The sequence below is a fragment of the Saimiri boliviensis genome (assembly GCF_048565385.1).
Source record: "Saimiri boliviensis isolate mSaiBol1 chromosome 19 unlocalized genomic scaffold, mSaiBol1.pri SUPER_19_unloc_2, whole genome shotgun sequence".
Classification (NCBI taxonomy): domain Eukaryota; kingdom Metazoa; phylum Chordata; class Mammalia; order Primates; family Cebidae; genus Saimiri; species Saimiri boliviensis.
Genome location: NW_027412503.1, coordinates 1375784 through 1400861, shown reverse-complemented (window position 1 = coordinate 1400861; position 25078 = coordinate 1375784). Strand labels below are relative to the sequence as shown.

The 25078-nt window shown below is 40.0% G+C and overlaps 1 protein-coding gene across 1 annotated transcript; it reads left to right on the top strand.

Annotated features, from left to right (window-relative positions):
• Positions 1-15587: 15587 nt before the first annotated feature.
• Positions 15588-24400, top strand: LOC141583265 (tripartite motif-containing protein 43-like). Its single transcript, XM_074392544.1, has 7 exons — positions 15588-15678; positions 17639-18053; positions 18642-18737; positions 20847-21077; positions 22071-22093; positions 22624-22721; positions 23823-24400. The coding sequence occupies exons 2-7, from the start codon at positions 17643-17645 to the stop codon at positions 24314-24316; spliced, it is 1353 nt and encodes a 450-aa protein (XP_074248645.1). The 5' UTR covers positions 15588-15678; positions 17639-17642; the 3' UTR covers positions 24317-24400.
• Positions 24401-25078: the final 678 nt, after the last annotated feature.

Below are 25078 nucleotides of genomic sequence, written 5' to 3'. Positions count from 1 at the left end.
CAGAGCAAGACTGTCTCAAAAAAATGCATGTACAGCTGCTTTTTCTTCCTGCAAATATTTTTTATCTGAGATTAGTTGAATCCATGGGTATGAAACCCATGGATATGAAGATTCAATTGTGATTCAAATGGGAAAATGAGACGAGAGTCCTCACGGTATTATTGTTAAACAAGCAGTGCTCTCAATCATTCCCAATTACTTAGACAAGCTTAAATCCTGGAAAGAGGGTCAATGTGGGGATGCGTTCTGAGTCACTTATATAAGCTGATTAATGAAGAAGCACATTCTGAATCTCTTCCTGTCTCTGTCATTCTATCTCTCTCAAAGATTTCATGATGATAATATACGAAAGACACTTAGTATCTACGCTATTATTCTATACTCCCTGCCTCCAAACTCACCTGTGAAGTTTTCTTAGACAACTATGAATAGGTTTTATCTAAGATTGATTAATCAATCAAAGTGGACTTCAACTGTCAACTCCCAAAATTATCATTCATTGAATTAGTCCTTTTAGCTTTAACATCAAAACTCTTCCTTTCAATAAATTGAATGTAAATAATGTCTTAATTTAGAAACTTTTCCATAGTCAATTCAGATGATCAGAGAGAACACTTTCACATTCTGAAATAGTATTTAAACTATAATAGCAAGAATTCATAAAGAACTAATAAATTATCTTCTAAAATAACAAAAAAGTGAAGACATGCTTTAGGTTTTCTGTGCTCAAGTAGAAAATTCAGAAATGCAGTTAATGGAAGTGTAGCCCCCAGTTCTTCTTCCTTCCTTCCTTCCTTCCCTCCTTTTTTGTTGCAACCTTACTGCAACCTCCAGCTTTCAGATTTAAGCAATTCTCCTGCCTAAGCCTCCCAATCAGCTGGTATTACAGGCACCCACCACCATGCCAGGATAATTTTTTCATGTTTTCAGCAGAGACGGTTTTCCACCATTTTGGCCAGGCTAGTTTCTAACTCCTGACCTCAAGAGATCTCCCAGCCTCGGCCTCCCAAAGTGCTAGGACTACAAGCATGAGCCAGCACACTAGGCCAGTTAGATCTATTTTTAACAGCTTTCAAGTGTAGTCTGCAAACTGAAAATTGTGAAGAGACAGCAAATAGGACTTTTCCAACAAGAATTTTCAAAGCAATTCAACATTTTAAAATTTTACTGTGGTGAACATAATAACCATTACTACATTCCCACATTTCAGTGAACATTTTAGGTATTTGATGGGTTCTATCACTGCATGAAACCCTGGAAAGATATCTTTTCATACCTAAAAAATCCAACAATACAGAAAAAAAAATCAAATAGCAAGGGTACAAAAATGCTGTTACAAATAAAAGACACTTTATCTTGATTCGATGTAAAATCACTAGGACAGCTACTTGTTTGCTTAGAAAAGACCCAAGCATGCTGTCAGGTAAATTTAAAGTATTTTTAAGAGAAAAAGTAAGCATGATGGGTTTACTGTAAATTTGATACTCACAAGACTACTATAAATGGTCTCTTTCTAGAAGCTCTGTCGATAACCAGATTAGAAGTAACTCCTAGTGCTCCAAAGCCCAAAAGCCAGAAATCCAGTGGGTCCTCACTGAAGGAGAGGTCTGTGGATGGGCATCCTTTTAGTGTGTAAGGGCCCACACAAGACCACACCCACTTCCTGAAACTGATTAGATTGCACAGGAAGGGGTAAATTGGTTGATTAGATTTATATAGTACAGAAAACCACACTTGGGGGCGCAAAGCTCAACAGACAAGTTTGGGATGCAAGAAAGTTGACTTTACACAACTTGTTCAAAGAAATATTTTATGTAAAACAATTATCTCATTAAATATGTTTTTATTTTGCACATGCTAACTTTTATTTATTTTTGAGACAGTGTCTCATTCTGTTGCTCTGGTTGGAGTGCAATGGTTGAATCTGGGCTCACTGCAACCTCCCCCTACCTGGTTCAAGTAATTCTTCTGCTGCCTCAGCCTACCAAGTAGCTGAGATTACAGGTGCCCATCATTACACCCAGCTAATTTATGTATTTTTAGGAGAGAAAGTATTTAACCATGTTGGTCAGGTTGGTCTGGAACTCCTGACCTCAGTTGACCCTCCCACCTCAGCCTCCCAAAGTGCTGGGATTACAGGCATGAGCCACCGTGCCCAGCCACATGCTAACTTTTAAAATTTTATTTCTTACTGTGAGTTTTAAAATTATAATTGCTTAAGTGCCTAGCCATTATTTAACAGAATATGTCCAAAGATAAAACATTAACTGGGATTACAACACATCTGTACTGTGTAACTCCCTTGTTTAAAAAAGTGTTGGAGGAACTCAATTGTGTTTCATATAATTGTATATATAATGCTTAGTGGAATTAGTTGTATTAAGCTTTTTTTCTTATTTTTACTATTTTATGACCATTTCATAATGATTGTTTTATATAAAAATAAAATCTTTTTTCAATTCATACACCTTTTTGAATAATTTCACTACAGATACTTTACATATATGTACACAAATATCTAAAGCAATGTATGTATTCATATTTTTAAAATTATATAATAGTTATTTACAGAATAATAATCATTATTGTTACCTTTTTTTGAGACGGAGTCTCCCTCTGTCACCCAGGCTGGAGTGCAATGGCATGATCTCAGCTCACTGTAACTTCTGCCTCCCAGATTCAAGCAATTCTCCTGCCTCAGCCTCCCAAGCGGCTGGGGTTACAGGTGTCTGCCACCATTCCTGGCTAAGTTTTGTAATTTTAGTAGAGATGGGGGTTTCACCATGTTGGCCAAGCTGGTCTCAAACTGCTGATCTCAGGTGATCTATCTGCCTCCAACTCCCAAAGTGCTGGAATTTCAGGCCTTAGCCAAGGCACCCAGATGCTATTTACAGAATAATTACATGCATAATTATCTTTAATAGTGTATAAAAGATATTTTTAACACAGTCGCCATACTAGCAGATTTTGTTGTTGTTTACCATGATTTAATAAATCACCAATGTTTACACATACTTGTATTAACAGATTATCTAAAGTTTGCGGATTTCGGTCATTTCTATAAACTAAAAATTAACAAACCTTGCTAGAAACTGAAAAAGTAAAAATCTAAATAAAAGTCACCATTTACATATTAACAGACATTAAAACAATTATAAACCTTATAAAAGCATGTCCTAGTAAAAGATGCAGTGGCTGTCTTTTTAATCAATCCATGGCATTGCAAATTAGTATGTTTTCTGAGGTGTCATTTGATCAGCATTATGCTTCAAAAGATAGATCCAAAAAAGTTAGAAAAGGTAATCATAGATACATATATGCAGAGTCTTCCATAAATGTTGTTTTTTGAAAACTGCTTCAAACACTTCTTAAAATGTTGTATATTATCTACCTAAGTGTAGAGAAGAAAGGCTTTCTACTACTCTCACTTTTCAGGAAAAATTCAATGCTGTGTTGTGTAGAATGCCCTGAATTAGACAGAAATAAACAATGAGCACTTATGAGATGCATAAAAAAGAATGAGCAATAATTGCAAACTTTAGTGCTAGAGGCTGAAAAAGTTACCATCTATTATACTACAACTGTGTCATCACGCAGAATAGGTAAGAGAGAAAAAGCAGTATTTCATTCCCTAACTAAAATATACTGTCATTCAAATGAAAATATCAGACATTTATTAATTACAAATTATATGCTACAAGCTGTTCTAAGTACTAGCTTAGTTAATTCTTACAGCAACCCCATGAGATAAATAATATTTCATACTCATTTAAAGATTAATAAATGTAAGAACAGGAAACTTCAATAATTTGAATAGTTATATTCAAATTAAGTAGGGTTTGAACACAGGCAATCTGTCTCTGAAAACTGTTTTTCTCTCAGTGATATTAAATATGTTGCCAAAGTATGTTCCTAAGCCTCAGAACTGCATACAATATTTTGCGGGAAATGCTTCTTGCATGCTGGCAGAATTGATTGGAAGTTTACACAGCTTTCAAGTATTGTGCAGGTTTTGGTGCATTTTATAGAATAATAATATTCACCTTGTCCCATATCTATAACACTGTCCAACTCTCTATCAATGACATCACAAAAAGTCTGTTGGCATGCTCAGCCAAACCCCATAACAAAGGCATTGTGCAATTCCTACAATGCAGTGTAGCTCGTCTGTTCAAAGCCCAGAATGTCTCAGAGGATCTCGTGTGTGCACTTCTCTGGTTACTCACAAAATGAGTGTCTACTATGGACTCTCCATATTGGTAGGGATTGGAGCCAAAATAGTAACAAACCTACATGTTCTGCACATGAGTCCCGAAAATTAATTTTTTTAAAAAATGAAAACTCAATCCTTAAGGAGCTCATGGTCTAGTAGGTGATACAAAGGAAGGGACAGTCATCCTGAAAGTCTTCCTAAGAGAAGTAACACCTAAACTGAAATCCAACAGATGAGGGTAGTCTTATCTTTTCTGAGGGTAAAGTTTACATGACAGCAGTTGCCATGAGAAAAGATTTTAGGACCTGGAAGAGTGGCTCATGCCTATAATTCCAGCACTTTGGGAGGCCTGGATAGATAGACTAGTCAAGCCGAGAAGTTCAAGACCAGCCTGGGCAACCTGGTGAAACTCCATCTCCACAAAACACACACACACACACACACACACACACACACACACAAATTAGACAGGCATGATGGTGCACGCCTGTAATCTCACCTACGTGGGAGTCTTAAATTGGATGATTGCCTGAGCCCAGATGACAGAGGTTGCACTGAGCTGGGGTTGTGCCACTGACTCTAGTCTGGGCGACAGAGTCAGACTGTTTTTCACACACACACACACACACACACACACACACACACACACTTGTTCTGTTCTCTTGCTGGGTTGAAGCCCTTCTATTTCATCTAGGTCCGAATGCTTTCTGAAATACAAATGTGCCTATATTCCTACCTGCTTAACCTTATTACGGGATTTTGATAAACTACAAGAAAGTAGTTACACTCCTCTGGATGTCTTCCAAAACTTATTTGAAGTATTTGATGCTCAATGTATAAATTGTTCTTCCCTCAAATCCCTTGGATTTTATTTTATTTATTTATTTTTTGAGGCAGAGTTTCGCTCCTTACCCAGGCTGGAGTGCAATGGCGCGATCTTGGCTCACTGCAACCTCCGCTTCCTGGGTTCAGGCAATTCTCCTGCCTCAGCCTCCTGAGTAGCTGGGATTACAGGCACGCGCCACCATGCCCAGCTAATTTTTTGTATTTTTAGTAGAGACGGGGTTTCATCATGTTGACCACGATGGTCTCAATCTCTTGACCTCATGATCTACCCACCTCGGCCTCCCAAAGTGCTGGGATTACAGGCGTGAGCCACTGCGCCCCTTGGATTTTAATAAGAGTGAGTTATTTATATTTCTTTAACTTGCCACAATCAACCATACTTCTATTATTTTTATGTAATATGATTACCCTGTTAGTAGAAATATAAATGAAATCACTTTAAAACAGTAAGTGGCATTGCTCAGTAGAATTGACAATCCACAAATTTTATAACGCAGATATTCCACCTATCGGAAGATGCTGTCAGGAAAGAGAATCTCTTGATTATTTGCATGAGCAGACATGCTCACAAAACCAAAATACAAAAATAAATCCAATGTACAACAGCAAAAAATGAATAAATTTATTATGCACCAGTTATCCAAACTTGGGTTATCCACTCGCTCTTGATTTTTTACATAAATAGATCTAGACCTTTTAAATATATATATATATATATATATATATATATATATATATATATATAGTCAAGTGTTAAGATGTCAGTCTTTTTGAGTAGAAGACATTGGAGAGAATTCCAAAAACGTGCTTCCAATCTGCTTTGGAAATGACATCTCCGGTATCTGGCCCAGATGGTATGCAGGGGTACACCAGTTCCCAGATTCTGTAGTTAAGGCTGCTGCTATAGCACTCACTTCTTCAAGTTCATGGTGACCAGGAGACCTCAGCAGCCAAGAGCTTCTTCTGATACTGGCCTTTTTTCAAATTTGCAGTGGAGCACCTCAGAGATGACATTTCTACCTAAACGTCTTTACAAGTGGCCCAGAAGGCAAGTTTCCAGGGAGTCCTGAAGTGTGGATTGAAACCAAGTTTTTTTTTTTTTTTTTTTTTTTTTTTTTCCTTTGTAAGCGGTGTATTTTAAATGACTTTCAAGATACACATATTTTTTTCCTTTAAAAAAGTCTGCTGTAGCAGTTTTGTTCCTGAATTTTGCTGGTCATCCTGATGGTCCCGAGCCCCCAAACTCTGGGTTGTGGAGGCAGCCGAGGCGGAGGCTGGGGGGCCCACACGGCCTGTCCTGGCGGTGCTCGCAGCACTGGCGGAGCAGCTGGGCCCCATCTTGCCACAGCTCACGCATGGCCAGCATGTGAGCGAAAACGTCCATTTATTTCAAAGCAGTAATAATTTAAAATTATGAAAACCTTTCCGCCACTGAACGCTTAGAAGGTGCGGTCAGACAGCGAGGCCAGGGAGGCCGCGGTGCCCCGGCAGGGGCCGTATGGCGCAGGCCTTCCCAAGCCAGGGGGCCCGTGGGCCGGGCTCGGGTCTCGCCCCGGTACAGGCCGGGCCCGCGGTGCCGACCAGCCAGGAGCGGCGCCGCCGGGGCACACGGTCTGCGAGGGCCACGTGGCGCCGGCCGGGGGTGGGGGGCAGAGGCCCCGCACTTTCCCCGGAGCCTCGGGTCCCCCGGGCGGGGGTGGGTGCGGACCGGGGTGGGCGCCGGCAGACGCGGGCTCAGGAGCTCCTTGCGGCGTTCTCGTTGCCGGGCGAGCTGGAGGCGGAGGAGGACGCGGAGACGCTCAGCCCCGCCAGGCCCGGGGCGTTCGTGGCCGAGTTCTGTCCCGTGAGGCTTTTCCGGCAGCCGGGGCAGCCGCCGTGCTTGGCGGGGACAGCGGCGAGGGCGGGAGAAGGGGCAGGTCCGGGCGGGCGCGCGGGCGGGCACCCCCTGCTCCCGCCAGGGCACCCCGCGGCCTCGCGGACCCGGGGGTGCAGGGCAGCCGCCGCCCGCGTCGGCCCGGCGCACGGTCGTCCTCGCACACGGGCGCTCCCGCCCGGAGCCCGGTGCCCCTCGGGGCCGGGGCGGCGGGCAGGGCCTGGGTCTTCTCCGTCCGCCGGTGGGGGCCGCGTTCTCAGATGGATTGAGCGGCCGCGTGAGGACGGCGTCCGGGCCGCGGGCCGCGGGGTCGGAGGGCGGAGCTCCCCAGGGACCCGGGCCGGGGACGGCGGCGGGCGCGATGTCCGTCGGCGCCGAGCGACCCCCTCCAGCGTGGGGGCGCCTTCGTGTCGGCCGGTGGCCCGCCGCGGGGGGAGGCGGCGCGGGGCCCCGGGGGCGGGTGCCGGGACTCGGGCTCTCGCTCCCCCCGGCGCTCGGGGTCCCTGCCGTCGTCAGCCTGCGCCCCCGGAGGGAGCGTGGGGGTCTCGACGCCGCCGTCAACGATGCCGAGAGCGAACTGTCTGCGGCCCTGCGGTCCTGAGGTCCTGGTCCACGTTCTCCAAAGGCAGCCGGTTCCAGCGGTTCCAGTCCGTGAGGGCTGCGGAGGGGGCAGAACCATCCTCTGTGCCCCTGGTCTCTTCTGGAAGCTCCTCGATGAAACCAGACTCGCGTCTTGGGCAGATATAATCCGGCAGGCGTGGGACGATCTCCACGGAGCAGCAGTGGCAGAAGCACCGTCCGGGCTGTGGCGACGCCTCGGCCTACTCTGTGCCACCCACCCCCAGTACTTCAAGTCCAGGAAAGTAGACGTATGAGCCACAAAAGGCTGGATTACCAATAACTACACATTTTCTCTCGCAGTAATAAAGTTCTAGCCCAGACACTTTTTAGAGTGATTGTGCTTAACGAAGAGTAGAGTTGATGAATGAAGATTCTGTGTATTGACTTAAAGGAAAAAATAAGTCCTTTGCTTCCTCTTTTTCAGAAAATTTCTGATGGGTGTTCACCGATTTGTCTCTCTCTTTCTCAAGTCGTTCAGTCTCCAGAGACAGCTTGTACATCTCCAGGGCCATGTCCACATCATCTGGGCTTGGCAGGCGCTGCATGAGCTTTCTGCCTGTGAGCACCTGCTCGCAGCCTTCGGACACCGCCCAGCCACATCCGGGCACTTCTGGGTACCAGGTACCAGGTTCTTCCCTCTGAGCAAGTGATACTTTTCGAACTGACCAAAAGTTTTTCATGTGCAGCACCACAGCAACTTTCAACATTCAGTGAGGGCAAGATGTGGGGGGACTCTTCATTGGCTTCTCAAACTTCACCCTGGAAACAATGGCAATTCCTTATATGTGCTCATCACATATGATTTAGACTTCTCCTTACACTTTACTAGACAATATTTCATTGCTCAAATTCTATCATAATTAATCATTCTTTATATTAACTTTCCTTATTCACATTATTATGTATTTTCTGTGTCTTGATGGTCCATGAATCTTATTTTCATTTGAATAAATGCTATCTATCTAGCTGAACACTTAAAAACCTGTGGGAAAAAATCAAGTACCATAAAAATATACATGGCATGATTGCATTTATAAAAAATAGTAAACTACATAAAACAAAAACATAAAACATGTAAATAATATAGCCATGTATGATAAAATCATAAAGAATAACAGGAAATAAACATAACAATTCAAGAAAGTGAAAAAGCACAACTGTCGTGAATACATAGGGGACCCAAAGATATTGAAAATATTATTTTCTTAATATAGCTAGTAGGTTCACAAATGTTCACTTCATTACTATTTTTCTCTACCTTGTGTGTTATATGATAGTGTTTTATATAAAATACTTTTAATAAAAAATTATTTCCTATGCTATACAGTGATTACATTTACTAAAAGTGTAATTTAATTAGTTTCTCAACCATGTGCTGAGCTAGTGATCCTCTGAGCCCTGGGGGGCCAGGCAGGGCGTGAGGCCTCCACCTTGGAGCAGTTGTGCATGTTCCCCAGTGCGCTCTAGGACACACTGATGCTTTCCTATGTGTGAAGTGACATAAACAGATTAGACTTGATTCCCTGATAATGCCAGATGAGGGTTTTACCATATTTACCCATTCCCCTTGGATGTTTTACTGAGTTTGATTCTTCCATTTCAGAATAACCTTGCCTAATTATTATTTTTTTATTTTTAGTCCATAACAAGGAAATAAAAGAACAATATATACACAGATAAATATATGAACACTCACATGACTGTATATAATGTCTAGCTTTATTTCTAATATACTCCTTTAATCTTCACCAATATACCCATCATAAGTCTTTCTGAATGATATACCACAAAAATCTCTATGGATTCTCTAAAGAACCCTCTCAGGCTGCTTCTTTCAAAGCCTCTGCAGCTGCCTGCACTGTGAAGGCTGCAACAGCAGTCTTTCTCTTCACTTCTCCCTTAGTTTTGCAAAGATCCACTTTGGTTTCAATATCAAGCAGAGCATCAGAAATTCCTGAAAATGACTCCCTTGAATACTTGCTGTGGCTGCTTGGAGCATGGATGACATGCCTGTTGATAAAACAGTATGGTCTTTATTAGTTGCCTAAATGTTACAGAAGAGAAACACAAGAGCATGCTACCATTTTAACATTGAATATTTCTAATTTAACAATTTGAACAAGTCACTTGTCAACTGAACTTCCACATTCAATCATCTCTAAAGACTAGTCTGGCCAGGGAAGGTAGTACAAGCCTGTAATCCCAGCCGCTTGGTAGCCAGAGGTGGGCTGATCACAAGGTCAGGGGTGCGAGACTAGCCTGGAAAGCATGATGAAACTCCGACTACTAAAATTACAAAAAGTTAGCCAGGCATGGTGGCGCATGCCTGTAGACCCAGCTACTCAGGAGGAGGGAGAATTGCTTGAACCCGGCAGGCAGAGGTTGCAGTGAGCTGATTATGCCACTGAACTCCAGCCTGACCTATAGAGAGAGATTGTCTCAAAAAAAAAAAAAATATGATAGTCTATGAAATACATATTAATTAATTATATTTTCACTTTGAGCAAAAACTTAAAGTGGTAAGTGGTTCAGTGCTACAACAGTAACAATATAGAAAACACAGCAATCATTCTTGATAAGAGTATTTAGTTACAATTTTCCAAATTCTTCAAAATAAATTACACACAGTTTGTATTAGTATTTCACAGAGAAGAAAACTGAGGTCTGAGAAATCAAGTGACTGAAGTATCTGTCTCAAGGCACATTACAAATAAGTCCTGATTTTTTAATGCATTATGATAAGTTATAGCACAACAGTGATCATTAAAGTCTTGTTTGTGATTAGCCAAAATTTTATTTTTTTGTTCTTTTTTAAAAAGTCACACTATCATGTTAGAATATGTGACATAAAACATGAAGAATCATCAGAAACAATTTTTTAATGTTTCACATGACCACGGCAGAAGAATATTTTACAGTAGGAGCTAAGATAGTTCATGCAATAGACCGGGAAGAGAAGAACAAACACTGACGTAAATAAATAAGCTCCAGAGCAGTGGCTCATGCTTTTAATCTCATAAATTTGGGAGGCTGAGGTGGGAGGACTGCTTGAGGCCAGGAGTTGGAGACCATCTTGGGCAACATAGGGACACCCTATCTGGACAAATAAAAGTACAAATGTTAGCTGAGCATTGTGGCACGTGACTAGTCCTAGTGATTTTGGAGCCTGAGGTGGGAAGATTGATTGAGCACAGGTGTTTGAGGCTGCAGTGAGCTAAGATTCCACCACTGACCTCCAGCTTGGGAGACAGTGTGAGAACCTGTAGCTTAAGAACAACAACAAAATAAGCGGGGCAATGGGTAAGTTAAAAATATGCTGCCATTGCCCAGCCAATCAAACTTTCTAAAACATCCTCTTATTCCTGAGCCCAACTCTTTGATAATCCCTGGACAGAAAGACAGAGTCATTTCTGGCTGTCCAATGACCTAACCCCTTCTGCGATACATATAAGATCAACCTGGAGATGGTCAATGTTTGGTAGAAAAAATTGTGATAGTCAAGATGTAGGAGGAAAAGCACCTCTAAATACCAAACATAGAAAAAATACATATATATGTTTATTATATACATTACATATAGAAAGATTTACTGGGTTTTGTGTATACATAAACAAAAATATATTTAAAATAGGAAAGGGGCCAGAATTATACACATAAGAATATAATCCTTTTATGATTTTTCTGATGGAACTAAGGAGATGTTTAATTTCTGCCGTGGCTTTCTTGATCTTTACATTTTCTAAAATAAACATATATTCTTTTAAAATAAGAAACAGAAAGATACTGAAAATAAACATATGCAAAAATTATATTACGTTGCATGAGAATATATTATATTTATCATTTACTACATATATTTTGAAATGTTCTAATGGCTTGCAAGAAATCAACTATGATATTTTTCCACAGGACAAAAAAGAGGAAAATTGATATTGTAAGAGGGAGTCATTTTTTCTTTTCCTACCTATAAAAAAGTCTATCTGGTAACCCTAAAGATCAATAAATGCTCATTACAGAAACATCAGGTGATCATTAATCATTCTCAAAAATATTGGAAAGCAAAATAAAACGAATATAGTTTTAGTTTCATGAAAATGTATTTCCATACACAAAATAAAATTTCAGAACAAAACTGATTTTAATCAGTCATCTATGGGGATTGGGTCCAGGACTTGGATAAATATCGAAATTTGTGCATACTCAAGTCCTGCAGAAAAGACATGCATATATAAAAAGTTGTCCCTCTTCTGTGGAATTAACAGGCTGACGGTGAACAAACCACTCAACAAATCAAATTGATATATCAGTATAATAATCCAGATGGTAGTGAAAATTATTTAATATTTCATCTTTTTGAGTGATTTTCAGAATAATTTAAGTACAGCATTCACAGAGCCAGATAAGATGTTCTAGATCACCTTCCCGTGCCTCAGTGAGGAAATGTAGCTGAGTATGTGGAATCTGAAGCCACATCTAGTCCCCTTGGGCTAACTAGCATAATATAACTCTCACCACATGCTTCATGCCCTTTGACATCCTGATCTTCACATTGTTAAGACAGTGAAGTAGGCAATAATATAAAACAGAAAATAATTCCAAAAATCATGTCTAAGAGTCCAAATGGAATGTATCAGTTCTGCTTTATTTTTTTTGTTGTTTTTAGAAACACATTCATAATTCTCTTACCTTATATTTTTTGTTAGTTTTTTATTAGCTACATCTGAGCTTCTCAGATTCAGGCTCACGTCCTGAGTATCATTCTGTGATGAAAGTTGTAACATAACAAAGCTAAATGAAAAATAACTGTTGAGATTTGTTCCACAGAAATAAAGTCACTCACTTTAGAGCCTTTTTACTGGATTTGTGTCTTTTCTACTTTGTGATATTTTTAGCAAAATCATTTTCTGTATGCAATACTAATATTTAAAAATATAAGTTTGAAAACAAAAAAATAATTTGGCAAGTTATAGCTCACCATCTTTAAAAGTAAAATGTTGGCCATTCACATATGTGGTTCCTTGCTTTCAATACTGTATTGTATTCTGTTTTCTTAAGAGACAGATCTCTCACCAGGCTGGATTGCAGAGGCTTGCTCACACCTCACTACAGCCTCAAACTCCTGGGCTCAAGCAATCCTCCTTTCTCGATTTCCTAAGTACCTGGGATTACAGTGAATAATACTGTATTTTCTATCCACCCTTACTTGCTGATGCAAAATATACAGATAGAAAGGGCTGACTGTATTTATTTTTAATAAATAATGTGCTTAAGTAGACCTGTACAATTCAAGTCACTATTTTTCAAGCATTAAATGTGTATTTTAACATCCTATTATAGGCAAATTAAGAACGATAGCATACATAGGTACCATATTTTTAAGTCTTACGAAATACTATTGTGCTGAGGCTTTTAAAAGCACAGAAACAGCTGCATATGCCAATGGGAAAAATGATAGTGATTATTATTTATGCCAGAATAATAAATAACTGATAACCCCAGATATGCAAATACTGACAAGACTTTCTTCACCTAGGTGTCCTAGTAATCTACTCACATAAGTAATATCAATATTAAAATAAGATAACCTACTAATGTTTAGTAAGATGCCTGACAAATTGTAAGTATTTACCAAATGTTAACTAATAATATTCTTATTTTTAAAGCTAAACCTGTTAGGAACACGCAACATAGCATTTATTTCAGTCTTTCTACAATATTTGGCTGTCTGCTGTGATTTAAACACTTTCACAGAACTCACATTCCAAAAGGAGTGATGGGGTTGCTATTGCCATAAGAGTGATTCAGCATAACTGAAAGTGTGTCAACATGCCCTGAGTAGATGAACTCTGAGTCACTGAATTCAACATACCAATTCCGTCACAACTTAATTAACCAATGAGAAGCAATCATTCCATTAAGAAAGGATTAATTATGTTATTCATTAATTTAGCACTTTCATTTTGTAATTTAGTTTTACTAACAGTTAGCATTTACAACTGGCTGATCATTTTCTATGAGCCAATTATTGTATTGAATATTTACACAATATGTGATTTTTAATCTTCAGAGCAATTCTCCAAGTTGGGCAGGGCAGAAGCCCCATTTCGTAGCTGAGATAAAAAAAAGATCAGGAGTTAAGTAACTTGCCTAAATCAGTACTAGTTTTAGAATGAAATAGGAGGTCCATATTGTTAATTCAGTTGTACCCTGTTGACAAAGGAAAAATATAAATAACTAAAACCCCCATAATTTGAATTTTGGCTATGTTCAATATTTATGAATTTAGTATCATGAACTCACATTTTGTAATAGTATATGGTAAATGAAACACAGAATCCCTGTTAGCAGCTCCCATAAACAGATGAGACAATCAAATGAAACATAATTTTAATAAAATGCTATGAGCTTCTGAATCAAAATTACAAGGCATTGCTACAAATACAAAAATTGATGTGGTTACCATATGTAAAGCATGTACACATATAAACACACACACACACACACACACACACACACAAATTCTCTTTCTCTGTATCTTGTGTTAACACGCTGTATCCTTTGTTACAGGGGAAAGAAATGATACAAGAAAAGAAGGATGAAGACACAGTTCTTCCTTTGGTTTCAAAGGTTTGGATGGAAATTCAACATTTAGCTTAATTTACTTAGTGAGAAATTATTATGTGCAATGCACTGCTCAGTTGTTTCAGGAATTGTAAACATCAAATAGAGACACAGACTGGATCTTTACTATTATTTGGAGAAAATGAAACAAATATAGAAATAAGGAAGAAAAAGCTATGTGTCCTAAACAAACCATGTTTCTAATGATGAGGCATTTTGTGAAGGAGGGAAAACATCATTTTTCTTTTCAAGTTAGAAAATCAGCTTCATGGAATACACCGTGTTTGAAATCTACTGAAAGTGTTATTCTCGTTATTGACTTCTTACCCACAAAAAAAAAAAAAAAATTGGAAAGAATTATAAACAATAAGGAAACAATTCTCCCAATATTTCCCTAAAGATAACACAATTATTATACTAATTGATTAAATCCCTTTAATTTTTTCTATATTTGTTAAAGTAATCAAATTCTATTTACAATTTTATATGCTTTCTGCTTACTTTATATTTTGTCACAAATATCTTAGTATATTGTATTCCTAATCATCAATTTTTTTATATTTATTTATTGATTTATGTGTTTTGGAGACAGAATCTCACTATATCATTGCAGTGGCATGATCTCGGCTCCCTGCGACCTCCGCCTCCCAGGCACAAGCGATTCTTCCGCCTCAGCCTCCATAGTAGCTGGGACTACAGGTGCCTGCCACTGCACCTGGTTAGAGCTTTCTAGACTTTCTCCCTATAACCCTTGAGCTGGGATGAGCAGAGCCAGGTAATATAGGAGGGAATCGTATGTCCCACGGCTGCTGAGAGGCCCTTGGAAGGCTTCATCTGTAGCACAAGGAGAAGGAGAAATATTCCTTCTGGAGTCGGGAGGCCAGGAGTAGCCTTAGATTAAATTCTTACATTACCATAAAAGTGAATAGCTGGGGGCTGTGGCTCAGGCTGCAATTCCAGCACTTTTGTAGTCCAAGGCAGGCAGATCACTTGAGGTCAGGAATTCCAGATAAATCTAGCCAACATAGTGAAACCCCCTCCTACTAAAAATGCAAAAAAAAATTTAGCCAGGCCTGGCAGCGGGCACCTGTAATCCCAGCTACTTGGGAGGCTGAGGCAGGAGAATTGCTTGAACTTCAGAGGCGGAGGTTTCAGTGAACTGCGATAGCTTCGCGGCACTCCAGCCTGGGCGACACCGCGAAACGTCATTAAGAAAAAAAAAAAAAAAAAAACCTTTTGTTTTGAAGAAACTTAATCAACTGTGTTAACACCCACCTACGCCCTCTGAAATCCAATTAGAGGAAAGGGGTGTGGTCTTCAGAGACGTATAAAAGGACACCGCAGGAGCCAAGCTCATGCTTCTCCAGCACCCACAGAGTGGCTTTGCAACTGGCCTTGGAGACTTCCAACAGCTACCGCCACTGCGCCGTGAGACCCTGATCCCTGAGCTGACTTCATCTTTTTGGACAGCAAGCTTTGGTGAGAACGTAGATCTATTTCTGAGGTAAGTGTACACTTTCCAGAGTAGGAGCTGCTATTAGGTTACAAACCAAAACAAACAAAATTTGGGGACTTTATCTGCAAACTTAGATGTTTTTTTTTAGATGAAATGATGTCATTTTCTGAGTTTTAAAAACAGCTCCATTTCTTTTTTTTTAATTATTTTAAACATAACCCATAGGTTTACAAGCTCCATTTAACCTATTTACAAATTAAACATTTTTGTCATCTGTCTTGCTGCATGATCCTCAAATTAATGTTATGATTAATTTTTTACTTAACGTATTTTTTAGTTGTTTTATAGATTATAATCATTTTGCAGTAGTTTCCAAATATCTAGTAATTCTTTAATCTCTGAAGACTCTGTAAATGGGTTAGGAGTGTTGTAATCTATGTGTAAAAATGTGTTATATTCTACTCTACTAGGGAAAATGTGCCTATGTTGCAATGTATGCCTGTACATAGGTAGAGTGCTTTGAATGATTTGGGCAAACATTTTTTTCTAAAACACGGTAAAAGTGTCTTCAGAAACCTCAGTTCCTCTGTGGAAGAAAGCCAGAAATGGCTATCCATGTAGGAAAGTCTCACGGGCAACTATGCAGAAATATCAGAAATAGAGGGTTTCTGTATTTATACTGTGTAGAAACCAGGATTTTAGATTTTTCCTTTCTTTGTCTCTTTCTTTGTTTTAGACAGGGACACACAGCCTAGAGTGCAGTGGTGGAAATAATCCTCACTACTGGCTCTACTTAATACCTCAAGCAATTCTTCAGCCTCATCCCCCAAAGTAGATGGGACTACAGGCATGGACCACCATGTTGGGCTTTACATATATAATCTATATAGTGTGTGTGTGTGTGTGTGTGTGTGTGTGTGTGTGTGTGTTTAAAGATGGGGTTTCACCATGTTGGTCAGGCTGGTCTTGAACTCCCGACCTCAAGTGATCCACCTGCCTTGGCCTCCAAAGTGCTTGGATTACAGGCATAAACTACCAGGCCCGGCTGTGTGTGTGTGTTTTTAGAGACAGGCTGATCTAGACACTTTGCCATCATGTCGCCCAGTCTAGAACTGAGCTCAAAAAATCTGCCTGACTTGGTCTCCCAAAATGGTAGGATTACAAGTTTGAGCTACCTTGCCTGGCCTACGTTTTCTTCCCCCACCCCTTCCATTTAAAACACCACCTTACTGTCTAGTGCCTTTTATTACTGCATGATACCATTTTTCTGACTGTGTGAAAGAGTAATGACAATGCTTCCAAAGGGCTTAGAAAACATTTCTATCCTCTGTATACCCTTCTATATTTTATCAATATATCCCCAAACTAACAGACAGTCCAGGAATAGTAAACATGCCACAAAGTTTTTGTTGATTGAATGAACACAGCAGCCTAAAAAATGATTGTTTGTTCTATCTTGGAGAAGTACCTTTACCTTGGTTTGTTTTGCCTTGGAGTGTAAAGGCTAGCTTTGCCTGATTTTGGACAAAGAATGACCTCTGCTTTATTTTCAAGCAGGGGCCCTCTGGACAACTCTGAGGGATCCTTGTTACAGTTAAATCAAACGATGAGAGTAGAAGAGCTTAGTTAGCATCCCCTCTCCAAACCAGTCCCTGGCAATTTAGAGTGTAACTACCCCATGAGTTGATAGCTTGATTAAATCCTAGAAGCCCAAGCAACTTGGTGGACACTAACATCTCAAAAAACTGACATTCTTCTGTGCAAAAGAGTTGGGTTTGGAAAGCTGGTTGTGCGTTGATTGGAGAACAATCACATTTTTCTACAGAGGTTGATGGCTCTTAGTGCCTCAGTTTTCTATTTGTCCTATCTCGGTCATTGCAAATGAAAGCCAATTCTCTAGAAAAAAAAAAAAAAAAGATGTTATTTAATCACAACCTGATTGAAACTTTGCTTGGATCTTTGTCTCTCCAGGGCAGAAGATTAAATTCTTGTGGTTTTCTTCCCTCAGGAAAATGGACTCAGACTTCCCACAGGCCTTCCAGAAGGAACTCACCTGTGTCATCTGCCTGAACTACCTGGTAGACCCTGTCACCATAGGCTGTGGGCACAGCTTCTGTAGACCCTGCCTCTGCCTTTCCTGGGAAGAAGCCCAAAGTCCTGCCAACTGCCCTACGTGCAGGGAGCCATCACATCAAAAGGATTTCAAAACTGACATTTTTCTGAAGAATTTAGTGACGATTGCCAGGAAAGCCAGTGTCTGGCAATTCCTGAGCTCTGAGACACAAGTATGTGGGACCCATAGGGAAACAAAGAAGATGTTCTGTGCCACGGACAAGAGTCTGCTCTGCTCACTGTGCTCTAACTCTCAGGAGCACGGGGCTCACAAACACTGTCCCATTGAAGGGGCAGCTGAAGAACACCGGGTAAGACACAGTGCTGGGATCACCTGCAGGCTGGAGGGTGGAGGAGTTAAAGAGATGAGAAGGGAGATGAGAACCATTGTGGTGATCACTCCATCCTTTACTGAGTGCCAGGTGCTTTTGGAGGTACCAATGATGAAATTTTGAATTCAATATGCAACTATACCTGCCTTCACAAAGCCTGCACCCAAAAAGATGGTGATTAAGTGAATGTCACTATTACTTTGACTCTACAGTATAACACTAAAGGCATCGAAAAGCTACCAAAACTACAAGAACAAAGAAAATACATTTTGGAAATGTATTTAATCTTACTGGACAAATGACAAAAGCAGGCGGCCAGCATAGTGGAAGGGTGTTTCACTGATCATTACCTAGGTTACAAGAAATCTTCACTCACCAGTTCCCTAAACTGTTATACATCTGAAACCTCAGATTTGAAAATACCGAGGATGAGCAGTGAAAAAACTTGGTTTATTTTCCTCTCTCTAGTCTGTTCATACATTTTAACCCTTGCCTGCGTATCTCACTCAGAGTATGGAATCTATGGTATTTGATTTTCTGTTGCTCACCCTCATAATTCTTTTGCAGGAGAAGCTCTTAAAGCAAATGAGGATTTTATGGGAAAAAATTCAAGAAAATCAGAGAAATCTAAGTGAGGAGGAAAAAACAAGCATGCTCTGGAGTGTAAGTATGAGATCATGTGTCTTCAGGACATGTTTGAGACAGGCATGCCGAGAACATTTATATTAGCCACTTGAGTTGAAATTCTCATATGCCAGATTTTGTCATATGTTTATTTATAGCCTGGAAAACAACCTGACTGTTCAGCATAACAATTTTCAGGTGTTCTGGAAATGTTTTTCAGATAAGTAAATATATATATGTATATTTACATGTATAAATATATATATATATATGTAAATTCTGAGAGGCCAGTATGTGCTTAAAATTAATCAGTATTTCAGGCAGAGGTTTCTGTATGAGATGAATTATGTAATACGGATTAAATAATACATAAATGAGAAATAAAGGCATTTAGCGGTAAATATGATGTTGCTCCTAGGGAAAAAAGTGGGTGGAAACAGTAATTTAAGAACTATGCCTGTGCTAGTGAAATCTGATAGCAAAGGACCCAGACCATGATGCCTGTTTGAGTAGGAGAAAATGTAACATGATGAAAAGCTGAGGAGAAGAAACAAAAATGACGAGGGGAGTGAGAGAACAGTTTGTCAATATTGGGAGGAGAAACACAATGGAATGGGGATTCATGTTCTTAGAATGGTGAGGCGAGACTGTAGCTTTAGACAGAAGAAGGGAGGAGACAGAGCAGAGGTGGTCAGTTTCAGAGATGGGGGCTACAGTGTTTATTGAGATCTTTTTTGTGTGACGGCTTCTGACCCTGATTAGAATATACTGACAACATTTACTAAGAATGACTATTTAGGCTGTGAAGTACAAAGATTTGAGACTACAGACTAATTGAGTAACAAATATATATATTGTTGATGATGATTTAACAATCAATGATAAATTTTACTTGTTTTCTAGTGGTATTTCAGATTTGAGAGGACATATATTTAAACATTTAAATCTAAAGGGCTTTTATGCAGGTGTTCAAGAATTGATGAATTATAAACATTTTGAAGGAAGGTCTTTTTTTAGGTTCTGTGGTACATGTGCAGGTCATGGAAGATTGTTGCATAGGTACATTCATGGCAAGGTGGTTTGTTGCCCCCATCCCCCCATCACCTATAACTGACATTTCTCCCCACGTTATCCCTCCTACCTTCCCTCCCACTATTCCCCTCAGCACCCACAATGGACCTCAGTGTGTGATGCTCCCATCTCTGTGTCCACATGTTCTCATTGTTCAACATCCACCTATGAGTGAGAACATGTGGTGTTTGATTTTCTGTTCTTGTGTCAGTTTTTTGAGAATGATGGTTTCCAGGTTCATCCATGTCCCAACAAAGGACACAAACTCATCATTTTTTATAGCTGCATAGTATTCCATGGTGTATATGTGCTACATTTTCTTTGTCCATTCTATCATCAATGGGCATTTGGGTTGGTTTCAGGTCTTTGCTATTGTACACAGGGCTGCAATGAACACATGTGTGCATGTGTCTTTATAATAGAATGATTTCTAGTCCTTTAGGTATACACCGAGTAATGAGATTGCTGGGTCAAGTGGAATTTCTATTTCTAGATCCTTGAGGAATTGCCACACTGTCTTCCACAATGGTTGAACTAATTTACACTCCCATCAACAGTGTAAAAGCATTCCTATTTCTCCACATCCTCTCCAGCATCTGTTGTCTCCTGATTTTTTAATGATCGCCATTCTAACTGATGTGAGGTGGTATCTCAATGTGGTTTTGGTTTGCATTTCTCTAATGCCCAGTGATGATGAGCATTTTTCATGTTTCTTGGCCTCACATATATCTTCTTTTGAAATGTATCTGTTCATATCCTTTGCCCACTGTTGGATGGGTTTGTTGGTTTTTTTCCTGTAAATCTGTTTTAGTTCTTTGTAGATTCTGGGTATTAGCCCTTTGTCAGATGGGTGGACTGTGGATATTGCTCTGGTTCTGTGTCTCACTCAGTGGGAGCTGCACTCTAAAGAAGCTTCCTTTCAACCATCCTGGTCTCCCCTAAGGAAGATCTTTTTAACTTATCCTAGTGTTTGTAAAGAATGAAAATTAAACGAAGGAAAGGTCAGGATGAATTAGTGGGTTCTGTGAGGTGGAAGTCGACCTGGGTATGTAACCTACAAAATCCATGTCTCTCCAGGCCTATGCCCTTCTTCGTGCACAGATGATCAGGGTTGAGTATATGAAGGTGCATCCAGTTCTCCATAAGGAAGAAAAACAACATTTAGAGAGACTGGGCAAGGAACACGAAGAGATATTTCCACAAATCCAGAGAAGTTGCATCAATATGCATCAAAAGAAGCAGCACTTGAAAGAAATGTATCGGGAACTAATGGAAATGTGTCATAAACCAGATGTGGAGCTGCTCCAGGTAAGAACTGAGGATGTCCCTTGAGACACTTCCTATTAGCTGACATTTACATCTTTGCTTTTCATTGGGTACCAAAGACATACTTCATCTCCTGCATTGATGGTGATAGACATTCCCACCTAGTTATAGAGATAAACTACAACTCCTAACCTAATCATAGAAACAAAGCTTTAGGGAGCTGTGCAGATAGATTTCCACAGAACATTTTCCACCTCAAGCTTTCTTCTCCAGTTCATTTCATTAAAACTCTGGAAGAGAAAACATTCATGTGAAAATAATATTTTTATCTATGTTGGATGATACATAGAAATTATGAAGAAACTAACATTTCCTTCTTCCTTTTTTTGGGCAGTCCTAGGTTTGAAATGCCCTTGACTTGAGCCACATTACCCCTCAGGAACTAGCCCTGAAAAAGACCACATTGTAGACAGCTGCAGCAATGCACAGTCACTACTCAACCTTTCTCTCTCACTCAGATCCAGGGTCCTGAATTTATCAGAAACAGATTCTGTCAATTGGTCTTACTGGTATTAATGTGAGAAATGACAATACATTTTAAAAGACCTGCAGTGATAGTACGTAGTACTTCGAAAGTTTTCAAAACCTAAAGACTAGACAGGTAGAATCTAACAACTTGTGTGTTCATTTGCTTCCTTCTTTTGAGACAGAGTGTTGTTCTGTCACCCAGTCTGAGTGCAGTGGCCTAATCTCAACTCACTGCAACCTCTACCTCCTGTGTTCAAGCAATTCTCCTGCCACACCCTCCCCAGTAGCTGGGACTATAGGCATGCACCATGACACCCAGTTACTTTTTTTGTATTTTTATCAGAGATGAGGTTTTGCCATGTTGGCCAGGCTAGTCAGGATCTCCTGTCCTCAGGTGATCCATTCACCTTGGCCTCCCAAAGCATTGGAAATACAGATATGAGCCACTACACCCAGCCAGAATAACAACTTTCTAAAGAAGTATCTTTTTTCTCTCTCTCTTTACAGGATTTGGGAGACATCATGGCAAGGTATGTTTTTGGTCATCATTGCAGGCCGAAGCACAAGGTGTGCTATGAAAAACATCAAGCTGTTTTCAACAAAGTGAAAACATAATTTGTTAACATAATGTGTCAGTGTGATTGTGTGTGTATGTGTGTGTACTCAGGTGTTCGTGTGTTATGTTGAATATGTTTTCTTATGCCCTGTATCAGATTTTAATCTTTTCTTACTTTCCCAAGTGACTCAGGGGGTAATGTTTTGAAGAGTTCAGTGCAGAAGTTACTAGGATATAGTTGCCTAATTTTAAGATTCAGAATCATAATTAGAAACAAACTATTTGGTGGCAGATAGAGAGAGAGGCAATTATCTTTCAGTGGTAGTAGGTTAGAAATGGAGCAAATCCTTAGAAAGATTCCCTAAGAGAGCCATAAACCCATCCTAGGATTGTGGAGTTACATGACAATATCAGAAGTGGGTTTGAATGAAGGATTTCCTGTTGGAATCTTTTCTTAAACACAGACACCAGAAAGGTTAACCAACTGCACCTGCTTCCTTGCAGGAGCGAGTCCGTGCTGCTGCACATGCCCCAGCCTGTGAATCCAGAGTTAACTGCAGGGCCCATCACTGGACTGGTGCACAGGCTCAACCGCTTCCGAGGTGAGTGTCGCTGTCTTGCTGGGATCAATATGTAAAGTCTTCAAGTATGGTTTCTATGGGCAGTTTTCCTAGTGTAATGATATTTCATCTGGAAGAAACTAGTTTGTGAATAAGTCTTTATATTTATAGTTTCACTATCATCAAAGAGACTAAACTAAAAGCTGGTAAAATGTAATAAGAATCAGCCATATAACATATTACTTAGAAAAACATAAAACATGCAGAATGGCTCCTTAGGACTTAGAAACATTCTCTGACAAAATTTCATGTATACAAGTATTACATGAGGTATACAGAACTGAGTTAATTCAGGACATTTCAACTTCAAATTAAGTGCTGTTAATGATTGTGATTTGGTGACAGTGTTTTTTTTTTAAGTAAACTTCAGGTGAAGTTTCATAGCATTTGTAATTTTAATCATGTGCATTTTAATCAACCAAAACACCCATGAGTAACTTAAATAACAATGCAAATCTGAGAATCTGCAAACAATAGGAAAGTGATTTGGTGGTTGATGAGCCCTTAGATAGAACTCCAGGACAGATCATGATCAATCAGGCAGATAAAAGAAGTCTGTGCTGAAATCCAGCATGAAAGTCAGATAATTCCTGCAAGGAATCTGCACTTTCCAGAAGATGGATTCAGATTTTCTCTTTAAGTATGAATTTGCTTACTTAAGTGGCAGATCATATTTCTGGCAAAGTGATAATTTATTTAGGTGTAAGAATGGCTCCCCACCTCGTCTCCTGTCCCCAGCCTCCTGCTCGTCCCTGACAGGGAAGAGGAAATGCACATATATTTTATTGCCATGGACTTGGATGCAGTGCAAGAGCTTCCAGTTTTTCCGTTGTTATAAGAAGTAGCTGACTAGACTTAGGCATGACAATCCTCCCCTTATATTTTTGAGTTTATAGAAATTGTGGTCCTTGTAGTTTAGCCATGTACTTATGCAGGTATCCTAACACCCTCTGATTCCAACATTTTTCCAGACAAAAGTTGCCTTTTAATCTTGACCTGTGGTTTCTAGTGAGAGTCTCTTTCTTATCTGAACCTAAGAATGTAGAAGCTGCTTTTCGCTGGAACATTCTCTTTTTTCTACAGTGGAAATTTCCTTCAATTATGAAGTAAGCAATCACAATATCAGCCTGTTTGAGGATGTGAGAAGTTGGATGTGTAGACCTGAACGGGAAGGTGGATCTGTGAATTCTGACAGACCTGACTATTTTGCTGCATGGGGAGCCCAGGGCTTCTCCTCTGGGAAACACTATTGGGAGCTGGATGTGGACGACTCTTGGGACTGGGCTCTAGGTGTCTGTAAGGACTCCCAGATAAGGAATAATGGCACCATGATTACATCTGTGGACATATTTCTTCTTTTATGTGTGAAGGTGAATCATCATTTCCGTCTCTTGACCAGCTCTCCAATGCTTCCTCACTATGTAGAGAAACCTCTGGGCCGGGTTGGTGTGTTTCTGGATTTTGAAAATGGAAATCTGAGTTTTTTGAATGTAGCCAAGAATTCCCTCATATGGCGTTACCCGGATGGCTCCTTAAATTTCCCTGTCAGGCCTGTCTTTTACACTGGCCACAGATGATTAAGATAAAGAAAGCTGACTGTTTGGGAACTGCATGTACAAGGGAGTCCTTCACTGTTCAAGCAAAGGAATCATACTGTTCGGGCTTTTTTCTGTTTTAGTGTCACTTTATTACAGTTAAATAAAAAATATGTAAAATGCAAAATATTTTTGTATGCTTTTCTACAATTAAAATAATCTCTAATGGCCCATTACCTAAAGTGTATATTGTGATTTTCAACTGCTTTGTGAATTTATTGGATGGAATTCTGGAAATATGTGGGTGTGTGATTCCAGCTGAATGATCTCAGGCAGGAACATAATTTGCACATCATGGACAGACAGGATTTTGCACAATGCATTTGCAAGTGTGGGAGCTCCCTCCTATTGATACAATAAAGTCCGCACCTCATCACTTTAGGGGGGACATTTATTTTACACCTAAATTGTCACTGAATCTTTGGGCAAAAATGAGGATTTAACAGGCATGTGTCCTATGGTGACAAAAACACATTCTGAGAAATGCTTTATTGTTAGGTTAAAAAGGGCCCTTTCCCATACCCGGGACCCTAGCCCATCCCCTCTTGCTACATGGCTCTTCCTTCTTCTTTGTTAGCCCACCCCCTCTTGCCACATGGCTCTTCCTTCTTCTTTGTTTAACCTCCACCAATCACTCCATGACACCTCACCTATACGGGCTACCTCTAGAGTTCAGCCTACCCAGCAACAAGGCAAGCCAATCATCTCCCACTTTAGCCCACCAAAGCTAAGCCAATCCCTGCC